Source organism: Montipora foliosa, chromosome 12 (genome assembly GCF_036669935.1).
Source record: "Montipora foliosa isolate CH-2021 chromosome 12, ASM3666993v2, whole genome shotgun sequence".
In the NCBI taxonomy this organism is placed as follows: domain Eukaryota; kingdom Metazoa; phylum Cnidaria; class Anthozoa; order Scleractinia; family Acroporidae; genus Montipora; species Montipora foliosa.
The window spans coordinates 31,187,749-31,200,248 of record NC_090880.1 but is presented as its reverse complement, the minus strand read 5'-3'; the positions used below and the strand labels follow the sequence as shown (position 1 = coordinate 31,200,248).

The 12,500-nt window shown below is 37.2% G+C and overlaps 1 protein-coding gene across 3 annotated transcripts in view; it reads left to right on the top strand.

Moving 5' to 3' along the window:
- Positions 1–12,500, top strand: part of LOC137979100 (apoptosis-resistant E3 ubiquitin protein ligase 1-like) — a 20,304-nt gene that overhangs the window by 2,269 nt on the left and 5,535 nt on the right. For 2 of the 3 annotated variants that reach the window (XM_068826277.1, XM_068826278.1), the window contains exons 3-15: positions 288–496; positions 2,513–2,750; positions 3,249–3,412; positions 4,575–4,743; positions 6,500–6,714; positions 7,140–7,217; positions 7,492–7,633; positions 8,242–8,360; positions 8,949–9,027; positions 9,098–9,210; positions 10,860–11,039; positions 11,295–11,420; positions 12,006–12,135. In XM_068826277.1, coding sequence (XP_068682378.1) covers positions 288–496; positions 2,513–2,750; positions 3,249–3,412; positions 4,575–4,743; positions 6,500–6,714; positions 7,140–7,217; positions 7,492–7,633; positions 8,242–8,360; positions 8,949–9,027; positions 9,098–9,210; positions 10,860–11,039; positions 11,295–11,420; positions 12,006–12,135 — 1,962 coding nt within the window. The remainder of the gene's footprint in view (positions 1–287; positions 497–2,512; positions 2,751–3,248; positions 3,413–4,574; positions 4,744–6,499; positions 6,715–7,139; positions 7,218–7,491; positions 7,634–8,241; positions 8,361–8,948; positions 9,028–9,097; positions 9,211–10,859; positions 11,040–11,294; positions 11,421–12,005; positions 12,136–12,500) is intronic. The other variant, XM_068826279.1, reaches the window with a different exon arrangement.

Sequence of the window (12,500 nt, the reverse complement as noted above, 5' to 3'; positions counted from 1 at the left end):
GAGGCAGGGTCTGATTCTTTAATAAAAGCTGATGATGATGTGTTTGTGGAAACACTGGTTCTGCGCATGGTCAGACATGCTAGTATTCTTGCAGGAAAAAAACCGTAAGCTGTCCCAAAACCCATCTCAAATTATTGTAAGTTTTATAAACTTTGTCATTATGGGAAGTTCACAAAGAAACTTGTCATGGTATCAGTGATGCTGAATTGCAAGCTACATGTACTGTGTTGGCTACCTTCCTTTTAAGTGTAAGTATAAAAATGTGCAATTTGCATCCTCTGTTGCAGGCAAAATAGTGTTCTATACACTTACGTTTGTACTGGGCGTAGCGTTTGTTTGGACTGGAATTTCTCGCTTACAAAATAAGAGCAGACAGCACCAAACCTCAATCTTTCAGTATGTGTTTGGTTTAACCATGGAACCTAAGTTTACGTCAGTCACGTGGGAGTGGAAAGATCCATATGTTGTTGGAGAATCAATGTCGTTCATTCTTAAGGTACTACATTTATTGGTCAGGTGTAAGTGAGTTGTTTCAAGGGCAACAGTATCACGTCTTTGTATCTTCTGTTGTGCGTATGTCACTCCTTCTACCTAGGACAAAATTACATTATAAATTATCTCCTGCATATTTTTCGGTTAAACTACCCATTTACACCTAGAGCGCCCCCAATCAGTGAGTAAAATCATCTAGCACTAGCCAGAGTAAAATGTCTGTAACTGTCAGTCTCGGGTATGCAAGGGTTAATGGTCATTTATTTCCTCTGTTTAGCTATTTCTTCTTGTCACTGAGAATCTTGCCTTTAACATCCTTTAAACTCATTGGCAATGAAGCTCACAAAAGCTCTGAGACTCATCCACAATGATTGCTAGAACGCAAAGCGACAGGCGACAGATGAAAGCCCCTGCAAATTCAAGGGGCACCCCACAGATCATGTGTGAGAGTCATAGGCATACGGGCACCTTCGGACTTGGGGGAGCGGTGACTTTCTTGCCCGAAAAAAATTACGCACCTCAAAGTGTGAGGTTTGAAATCGGGATGCAATTGCAAACGTTCACCATTTTCGCATCTAATGAAACTGCTATCATTGGAAAAACAGTTTAATTGAGAGCTTGCATACTCAATTCTATCAACAGTCTCAACGTAATTTAAAACATATTAAAAGAAAAAGTTCTTCCTTCCATGGCGTTTTCCAAAAATATCAATCATCTTGTCCATACTGATTTCCAAAGGCGCGCTCAATACAGATGATAGCGAGGCTATTGAGTCTATGCTGCCCCATGGTGTGACAAATGTAAGTCTTCAACCGCCGGAGTCCGCTGAACGAATGTTCCGCTGAGCACGAGGTTGCGGGAATGACGGCCAAAATGGATGCGACCTTCAAAAGCTCTGGTGTCATTCCTGCTGTCCGCGAAATTAGAGCGAAAATTAGGCGCAAACTGCAGCAGATGTCAGCGAAACAATACACTTTACATTTTACACGATATTATTCAAATTTACAAATCAAGGAAGAAACCACTTTCGGGTATCTAATCGTATAAAAAGGAACTAACTAGAAACTTTACTTATGACTTTTGGAAATCACGCCAACAGCATTATTTTATAATGTTTTCTCCAGAGTGTCGTTGCCTGAATCAAGAGCATTTTGCCTGAAAAATTACATAATTTCTGTAGCTGGGGGGGCTGCAGATCGGCAATTTTCTTCAAATTTGGAATTCTCGGTTAATTAATTAAAGTAATGATCGAAATGGGATCTCTAATGTAAAAAAGAAATTATTATTCAAAAAGATTAAATATTGGCAGAGAAATGGCCGTTTTACATTTTGGCCGGAAGTAAAAATTACCCGTCTGATTGACAGTTTTAGGGCTGTTTTCTTGAATCAATTTTTTCATTCAAAGCGGACACTTTAAAGAGCTAAAACTCACAGGGAATTAACCCTTTCAGCCCCGATAGTGCCAAATGGCACTTATAGATTTTACTCTGTCTAACGCCAGACGATTTTACTTGTCAATGGGGAACCCCTCGGGGCTTAAAGGGTTAATGTCCAATTGCCCCCAAATTTTGACAGTGGCTAGGTTAACATATAAACAACAAAAACGTGTCTGTGAATTTATTTCAAAATATTTTTTCTCTGAGAGCGATTTTTGTACAAACACTTCACATTTTTTTAATACTATTTTGAAAACGTGCTATATACCTTTTCACTGTAACTGAGTATGGCAAAACACAGACACGTTTTTTTAGCGCTTTGGATTGGGAAACGGAGGAACAAAATAAAATAGCGAAATTAAGGCAAAATTTGCTTTGACTTGTAGCTTTGAAAAGGTGATTCGGACGCTCGCATTTAGAGGTCATGACTTCAACAATTCATTTAATTTGAAATTCTTGATATGGTTTGATCCTCTTAAGATCTTACAAGATTTTTACTAAGATCTTAGAAGTTAAAGAAGATCTTATTAAGATCTAAAGCGCTAGTATGCCTTAATTCCATCATCGATGAATACTTTCCTTAGTTTTACAGAATGAATCTTGCTCCTTATCCGGTATCACCTGATGATTACATCTTTATTGAAATCATGCACAATGGCACTCTTGTTGCTTCATCACGTGAATATGGAGGCCACAGTTGGACAAAAAGGAATGCATTGAAAGTTTCTTTTACTGTGAGAGAAGCTGGTACCTACAGAATTTCTATTCTTGCCAGAGGCGTGCCAATTAGAAAGAGTCCATTCACAAAAACATTTTTACCTGGTGAGAATAAACATTCCAAAAAAGGTGTTCAAAATAAGCTAAGGAATAATTATGGGCAAAAATGTTCAAAAGTGACTTATAGTAACTGGTTATTTTAAATTTGCATGTGATTAAGCAATGTTATTATAGGAAAACAAGTGACAAGTTTAATAGTGCTCTTTATATTTTTTGGGATGTTTTGATCTTGGTTTCAAGAAATAATATATATGCAAAAATCTTTACCATGTTTTCGTGATAAAGTTGATAAAGAAAATTAATCCTAATACTAGTATATTTTTAGAGGACATTGGTGGTGGTAAAGTGATGAATATGTCCCTCTTACTAATAAAAACAGTACAAAATTTGCCAGTTAGCTGTAGAATGTAATTTTGTGTATTACTAAGTGCTAAGCTGGGAGTGAAATACACAGCGTATTCCAGGATATATCTGATTCTTATCGGACAGGAGAAAAAACCGAAAGTGTTTCTGACTTTTCCATCTTTCCCCTTTAAATTGTAGGATCCATTGATCCTTCAAAGTGTGTAATTTTGGAAGGTGGATCACTGTTAGAGGTCCAACAGGATACCTACACACCACTCACTGTTGAGGCACGAGACAAATTTGGCAACATCCTGCCACTCTCAGTTCAAGACGTTAAATCATACAGTGTTGAAGTCACTGAGGTACAAAGGAAATTAATCTTTTTCCCATGACGACTCATTTAACATTCAACACTTATTAGGAGCTGAGCATGTGGATTTGATATTCAACACTTATTCAGTGTCATTAAATAGACCAATTCCGATATATTAAAATTCAGTCCTAAACAAATGGCATCATCTCGAGGCGCGGGGGAATAAACTCATACAAATCCTTAGATTTATTCCCCAGAGCCTCGAGATGATGTCTGTTGGTTTTGGACTGAATTTTAACATATCAAAAGTGGTCAATGGCACAAAAAAATTACCAGGGTTCAGGACAGTGCCTACTAATTCAAAGGTATTTTTGCCCGGTTTATGATTATTCGGGAAATGTAAATCTTAACAAGTGTTATTGAAATCAAAAACGAAAAATGGGGATAACCATGCATTTTTCAAAGATAATCCATGAACAATATTATTTTGTAAAAAGCTTTAAAATACAAATTAAGCCATGTATGGGGTTCTTTCTCAAATTGAAGCTTAATTAGCTCTGAAAAATGAATGGTTGCCCCCAATTTTCTTTTTGGACACTAAGAGTACTTACTAAGATCTACTTTCTCTGCATAATTTTAAACCCCGCAAAAATATCCCTGTATTAGTAAGCATCACCCATAGAAAATCCCAGTATCTCGAGATGTGCTGAACTTATGCGCAAATAACAATAGTAGGCACTGTCCTTAACACAGTACTATAGTCTGAGGAGATGCAGATTATTGTTTGTTTTATTCTTTCATGTTTGAATTTAGTTACCTGCATCATGTCTCCTTTGAATTTAAAATGCGCATTCCTTCTTACTTGATTACTATAGGCCATTATGTTTGTGAAAACACAGAGTACCCAAATTATAAGTGATAAACACCAAAACAGTCAGACTCGGTAGTCATTTGTTTCATGACTGAGCTTCTTAGTGAGAAGCATGGTTCTGTTCTCCTGCTGGTGTCAAAAACAACTTCCTAGACTTTTTGCAAAAAAGCAGTGAGAATAAAAGTAAAATCACTTGGGGAAGTGGGGACATTTCTTGGCTGTAGGTGGGGAGATAAAAATTAAGGAGGAAAAGCATTTGAGGTGAGTTGTTCTTTAGGGCTACCTCCATTTCTTCTTTTTTCCCGCCCTTTTATTGTGTGAATATGTAAACTTTTGTCAGATTGGAAGCACTGAAAAGATAGACCCTGAACTTGTGATCCTCCCAGATGTCAATGACAAGAACAATGTTCTTCATATCAAGATAGATTTAGAAGGTTGTTTTAATGCGGTGGTCAAGTACAATGGTGTTCCTCTCAGTCAGGGACAGTTCACTGTCATTTCACTAAATTGTAAGTATTTGACTCTCTGCTATTTTTTCCCTAGTTTTTTCAACTTTTCAGACACAAAATGTACCCTACTGTTAACTGTTTAAGAAAAATAGTCTCAACAAATTTTATTACCCCATAATGATAAAATAACTTCAATTCCTAACTTGCACTGGTCAGACCCCTTCACATATTGGCTGTCAAACAAATTTTGTGATAGTCAAATGCCTTTAGCCTTATTTCCTGACTTGCCAAGGAAAAAAAACTCCAGCAAGGATTATGTAATGCAAGAATGCTTCAGTCAAAAAGGTTTGGTCTTGATAATGGCCTTTTTTCAAAAAATATTAATGTAAATCTGGAAAACACCATCAAGGACTGAAGAGAATAATTTTTTACTGGTGACTTGAGGATACTGGTACTCAAAAACATGCTAACAGTTCTGTTGCAGTTGAACCTGTGGCCTATTTGGATGCTCTACCACAGAAGTTATAGGAGACTCTTAAGACTTGGCCATAAATCTAGGTTCAGGCAACATTTTCATCTGGTTATTTCATTTACCAGGATTACAGATGTAACATTTATTTCATTACAATAAATTTAAAAAAGTCCGGTCGCAATTATGTAAAAAGATACATAAATTTAGGCACAATTTCCCAAATTTGAGTTGCAAAGTGGTTGTACTCATGTAGAAACCACTGAAAAATGGTGGGTGATCATCAAGGGAATAGCGTTGTGCACATAACATCGCATCTAAATTATACTTACCGTAGTCTGTGTAGCTGGCGGTATTGGATAGATAGATAGATCGATAGGTTTATTAAAAATATCATCTAGCAGCCGAAAGGCTGAATTGCACGACTATTTTACAATGTAAGTATGAATAAAAAAAAACTATACGACTATTTGCAGGCTATATGTAAAAGATTATAAAACTATTTATTTCGTCTGTCTATTCGTCTATTGTTGGCGCAAGAGGCAAATTGACGAGCGTTGAATGGGGAGGGCCAGCCCTTGCCATTCTTTGTCCAACTTTGCTGCTTGTTGACAACAATACTGCCAGCTACGCAAGCTAAATTATTCAACAATATTGTGCGTCGTGTCTTCAGATAGAAAGAAAATTCACGATGAGAAACGATAATTGTTTCACATCTTTATTGAATTTAACAGAAGTACATGTAGCGGTGAAGTGGCATTTTCTAGCCCTTTAAGGACAGTGCCTACTATTGTTATTGCTCATACATTCTGCGCATCTCAAAAGACTTGGATTTCCTATGGGTGGTGCTTATTAATACAGAGTTATTTTTGCGTGGTTCAAAACTATGCAGAGAAAGCAGAACTTAGCAAGTGCTCTTGGTGTCCAAAATGAAAATTGGGGGTAACCATGCATTTTTCAGGGATAATTAAGCTTCAATTTGGAAAAGAATGCCATACATTACTTTGTATTTTAAAGCGTTTTACAAATGTTGTAACAGTTGATTAATTATCTTCGAAAAATGCGTGGCTACCCCCAATGTTCTTTTTGAATTTCAATAACACTTGTTAAGATCTGCTTTTCCCGCATATTCAGTAAACTGCACAAAAATATCTTTGAATTAGTAGGCACTGTCCTTAATTTTGAAAGAGTGAATGTGAAAATTAGTGTGACTTGTAAGCAACTGTATTAGTCACAGTTTCGAGCTCTGCAATATATATATATACCATTGAGAACCTAAATGGCCAGAGTATAGGCCACCTTTAGCCTGATTCCTGATTTCAGTCTTGTCATTTGTTTGCTTGGTAGCAAAAGATGCTGAACAGGTTGATAAGAACATAAAGAAGCAATGTTGGAATGTCTGGTATGAGGCACACCTTTTGACTAGTAGTGAATCAAGCCATACCAATGAATCTAATGGATCACAAGCGCACATAATTCAACCATCAATTGATTTTAACAATACATCTGATGGAGGTAGCTTGAAAAAGTCAAGTAAAGTCTACTGCTACATTTCTAGAAAGGTAAACATTTGAAAATGTGTTTGTGTGGATTAGCTTCACTGACAGGTTGGTTAGGCAGAATGATTAAATATTGCAAGACAAAATTCTAGAAGCCTATGCAGGATGCTGCGCTGATTTGGTGTAAAAGGGTAATAACACTATGCACTCAGACTTTCAAATTATCCTCTAAGTTATGGTTTTAATCCATTGACACCTCAAACATCATAGGATGCCCCCCAGTTGACTTGAAAAATCATCTGGTCTGAAACAGAATAAAACCTGTTAAGTCTCACTCCCAGGGGGCAATGGCATAATTCCTAAATTCTCGGGGCCCAGAAAGCTGAGCTGAGTTGAGGTGATGGCCTATGCGATACTTACCATCACATGCATAACAATATGCAATACATATGCCATGCATACTCGAAATGTAATCTTTTCCTTTTCAGCAATTGTCCATCAAAGAATTTTACATGAGAATTATCCCTCACAGACTGTATGGATTTCGTGTTAAGCCTACAACTAAGGTATATATTGCACTTAATATTTTGTAGCTTTCCTTTCCCAGATGGTTTTGGGCTGCCTGGTGTGATTTGGTTGTGCAGTTGAATCATTATTAAGAGTCAACGACAAACCATGGCATCCTGGGATATTTACTCATTGGGGGCAAATCCAGTCTCAAACTATGCAACACAAGATTCTTATAGGTCAATTACTAGCTAGCAGTTCATATTTCAGAGTGAATCTTTCTTTTACCAACACAGTTTAGTTCATAATCTATCTCTTAACCCCTTCTCATAGATAACATTGCACCCCCCTGACCACAGCATAGAACATCCAGCTTTCACTGTGGATGATGGCTCACAGCCCCCAGTTACTTTTATGTGCAAAGAAAGAAATGTGTTGGTGGCCACATTCTCAAGACTTCTTCTAAGTAAAATAGGTGAGTAAAAGATCTTTTTTTAAAAAGTATTCACCAAGGTAACATTGTAATCTTCTTCCTTCATTATCTGGGTTTTACCTTTTCGGTGGTCAAAGGACTGATCATGCACAGTGCTCAGCATTTGCAGAGAAGGGGAGATTAAAATTGCTAAACAAAAACTAATGGAAAGTCTTATAGGAAATTTGAAATAAGCCAGGTTCATTAAAAATGCCATTTTAGACCAACTAACAAAATTAATATTTGGAGAATGTAACAAGAACCAAATCAATTAATCATGTCCCTGTTTCTCTCGTTTGGCCCTGCTAATCCCTACCCCTCCCCCCTCCTGCAGTTTTCGGGAAATATTTGCGAAGGGCACCACTTGATGAGATTGTGTCAACTGCATGTGTATACCACAAAGAGATTCAACAAGCATCCCAATGTTTTGTTATGTAACATCTATCTGCCTCACCACAAAAACAATTAAAACTTAGCAATTACATAAGAAAAGCAGTTGTACACATGAAGTATCACAGGTTAATCATACCCTTTGTCCACATTGCCATTTTCGATTGAAATAATCTTGAATAACTTTCAATTTAGTGCAATCCTTGTTTTCTCTTTCTCAGGTGGATCAGAGAGTTTTAACGATAAAAAGGATTTCTTTTATCGTGAACTAGTGGCATTCCATGGTCGAAAATCAGGCGAAGTGCAGTTAAAGATTAATCGGCAAAAGCTCTTAGAGAGTGTGAGTTTACATTTTTATCAAGCTGGAATAAGAAGTAGTGCACTCATCAAAATTAGTGATTGCACAAAAGCTGTGCCATTTTAATGCATAGTCCCAATAGAGGTAAATTACTGTGGCAACCATGTTCATACCATTAAGGGATACAAATCAGAGCAAAAATGGCTGGTAATAGCTTTGCTATTCTATTAAAAAGGACATGCAGTTTAAAATATAATGTAACCAATAATAGGAAAAAAAGGAGACTCAAAGATGGAGGAAAGTTTTCGTAGCTGAATAGTAGTTTCTCATTTTTACTGAATCGTGCAATCAGGATGTTTTGAAATTTTTCACACTGGAGTTGCCAAAAGGCTTGTTTTACTGTTTGAACTTCCAAAACATCGCCCATACCTGCTAATTCCAAGTTGCACACATGCTTGAGATCCTAAGATTATTTGTATAAATATGCATAATTTAAGTAACACTGCACTCGTCACTGAAGTTGGGATAACTCCAAACTGGCCCGTTGACTTGGATTGGAAGAGTTTACAGTTGACTTTTATATTTGTTTCTTTTTTTGTTTGTTTGTTTGTTTGTTTGTTTGTTTTTCAGTCATACCAGGCTACAGTCAAGTCGTTATATTCCAGTGATTGGTTGCGACTTTTTACAATAATCTTCAAAGATGAATTAGGTTAGTTAACTAACTCTTTGGGTTAGGAAATGTAAAATCCAAGTGTTATGAGTGTCAATTCTTTTTCCAGGTGTTGACTGGGGTGGTCTGCGTCGCGAATGGTTTGAATTGTTATGCAAGGCGTTGTTTGCTCATGAAAACGGTTTCTTCACACGATTTAATGCAGATGATCCTCAAGCCTTGGTGAGTGCAAACAGTCTCAAACTTATGATTATACCATATGTATGTATTTATCCTGTAAAGTTATAAAATGGATCATCAAAACATCAAAATAACTTACTCCTAGTTTACTTGATAGGCAAACTAAGCACAGACAATTTCTGCTGTACTTAAAGAAACCAGGGGGCAGTTGTGACATTTGCATTGATAAATTTCCTTAGCACCCAATTGGAGAGATGGCTTTAAGTGTAGCGTGGTGAGACACTAGAAATATCAAACCCACACCAAAGAAAAGGTAGTGCCTTTGTTATGACATCTTCAGATCTTCAGAAACCCAAGCTATTTTTCCTTCTCAGAAAAGGACCATGAAACCTGGGCTCTGTTCCGCAACACTTATGTGATGTGTTATATAGCGTGTTTGTTTTTTTCATCAAGTCAACAGGGGTGGCCAGAGGGTATTTTGCATTGGGGGGAGGGGAGGGGGCAAGCAAGCACCAGAGATGCTAACTTGTAGGGGCTTCTGGGAGAACTCTCAGTCAGAAAATTTTGAAATCTTGAAGCTCAGAAATGCTACTTTCAGCATTCTTAACGAGATTTTAAAAATAAATGTGGATCAACCGTAAACTGACAGATGTTTTACTTATTTTTATTTTTTGCTTGAAATTGGGGAGGCTCAAGTCCCCCCAGCCCCTCCGGCTTTGCCGTCCCTGGTCAAACATGGAACAGTCTTCCTGTGGAGTTACGCATGTCATCCTCCCTAGGCATCTTCAAGCATGGCTTGTTTAATCATTTGTTATCCATCTCATAATTATTTATTTCACATTGGGGATCAACAGTCTCCAATCTTTCATACTCATTTAAGATTGAATTTTAGTGTCTTAAACCATCATATTTTCTATAAAAATTGCTGTTTTTCCCCTGCTTGCGCTCTTTGTGATGCACCTGTTGAAGATACTAAGCATTATTTTGTGTGCTGCCCAAGTTTTGCTGCCCTGCGCCAAAAGCTATTTGCCTCCGCTGCATACATGTGAGGAAATAGATGGCATTGTGCGTCAGACAAAAAATTGTCGATTGGTTTATAAATGATGTTTTTATTTTTTTTATTTTTTTATTTAACTTTGCCAGTCAAGCTGACAGAGCGCTACAACAGCTTGCGCCAATAATTATTTTTTGGCCCCTTTTTTTTACCCTCCCAACCGTGATACACCAGCAACAGAAGACAAACCACAACACTGGGAACTACAGTTGTACATGCCCTACTCTTAGCGACAAGTGTGCGGGTTCTTTTACGTCCCACAGGATTATGAACATTGAAGGGTTGTGAGACAGGGCCTACGGTTTATAGTCCTTTATCCGAGCACCGGTGGCTCAGTTGGTGATGTTCCCAATGTTGATTTTCAAGTAAATGTTAGTTTATATCAGTATGTTCAGTCATTAATTTTTTGTCTGACTGATTTTGTTGACCTTTTTTTTCCTCTGACCGTGACATGTGTTTTTATTTACTGTAAACAGCGTAAGCTCTCTCCATGAGCACACTGTGCTCTTAGAGCAAATGTTGAAATAAATATTGTATGTAAAATAAAATAAAATAAAAAGAACCTTGTGAATTTTTGCAGATAAAAACTAACCATTTTTTACTGTTAATAAGCAAGGATTTCTCTTTTTCGATTTAGGTTCATCCAAATCCCAGAAGACCTGGTAAAATGAAGTTGAAATTTTACGAGTTTGCTGGAAAAATCGTTGGAAAATGTTTGTACGAGTCTGCTTTGGGTTCAGCCAGGAGACAAAATGTAAAAGCTCGTTTTAGCAGATCATTCCTTGCCCAACTTCTTGGTCTTCGCGTCTGCTATAGGGTAAGAATTTAAGAACCTAGAGATTTGGTGGGTTAAGATTATGAAATTCAGTTCTTGTGGGGTGGGGGGTTCTGCAGCATTGAATAACATAACCTAAGACTAAATATATGTAAAGTTGCTGGTGATGACAATGATGAATTTTGTTGCAACAATCAACCAGCAGTAAATTTGTGGCTGCTGTATACGCAGGAAAATAAATTGTGACCTATTGTGATGTCCTCGCTAATTTAAGCCTTCTTATTTGATAATTAACAGTATTTTGAGAGTGACGATAAAGACCTTTATCGGAGCAAAATAAAGTACATTGAGGAGACAGACCCTGAAGACCTGGGACTTGTGTTTGCTGAAGAGGTGTACAATCAGCATGGGCATCTGGAGAAGGTAAGTTGATGTTTTTTCAATAATAAATTATTGGCACAATTTTAAAGTGGTAGCTTTTTCCTGTTAGTTAATTTTATGACCCAATTGCTCTGCCCGTAAATATAAGTAGGAAAACTTGGGCCATAACTTCAGAAAAGACCTTGGTAATATCATAATTTATTGTTTTACCAACAGTGTCATGGAACATAGTCCTTCTTGGCAAATTACCGTCGTTTTTATCTAAGCGTGGACACGTGACACGAGAACATGCTCTAATTGGCTGCAAACATGACAAGTTTTGTGTTCAATCATACGAGAGATGTTCATGCAAGTTTTAGAATGGCGGCAAGTCACAGGACTTTGAAGACGTTTTAAGAAATTGACCCTATTCTGATAGAGTATGCTTCAAATACTTTCAAGCAATGGCGCACAAAAGTTTCAACTGTTTGCGTAACGGCTGCCAAACTCAAACTTCAAAGAACATGTTTTCCCGTCATGTGTCCACGCTTAGATAAAAATGGCGGTAATCAGTAAACATTGAAGTGCAGCCCCAAAAATAAATAAATAAACAAAAATCAACTCTCGTTGATCATTTGAATTTTGCAGTTAGTGGAATTGAAGCCTGGTGGTGGTCACATTGCAGTGACAGAGTCAAACAAGAAGGAATACTTGGATCTTTTGGCACAGTATCGTCTGTCATCGTCTGTCAAGCAAGAAATCGAAGCTTTTTCTAAAGGTTTTAAAGAGATCAATAATGTTAATGAAATGATGAGGCAAGGATAGTCTGAAAAAACAACCCAGGGTGCTCCAAATGGTAGTTGAACTTCACAAGTCATAAACTCTTGTTAGGAGGACTTAAATTTTTTTTTTCCGAATATCCCTTAGTCTTCATTGACAAAATCCATCACTTCTTTCGTCTAGTGCCATTTTATTATTTAACATCTTTACCACAATTGCGAGGCTCGTTGATTTATTCCATGATTGAAAGTATTCAGCAAGCTTAAAACACCAGGCTTGCAGGGAACCGTTCCATCTCTCTGGCGGAAAATATTGAAGGTTAACATGCAACACATGGCAACTGGCTAGTGTTTTTTTTTGCAA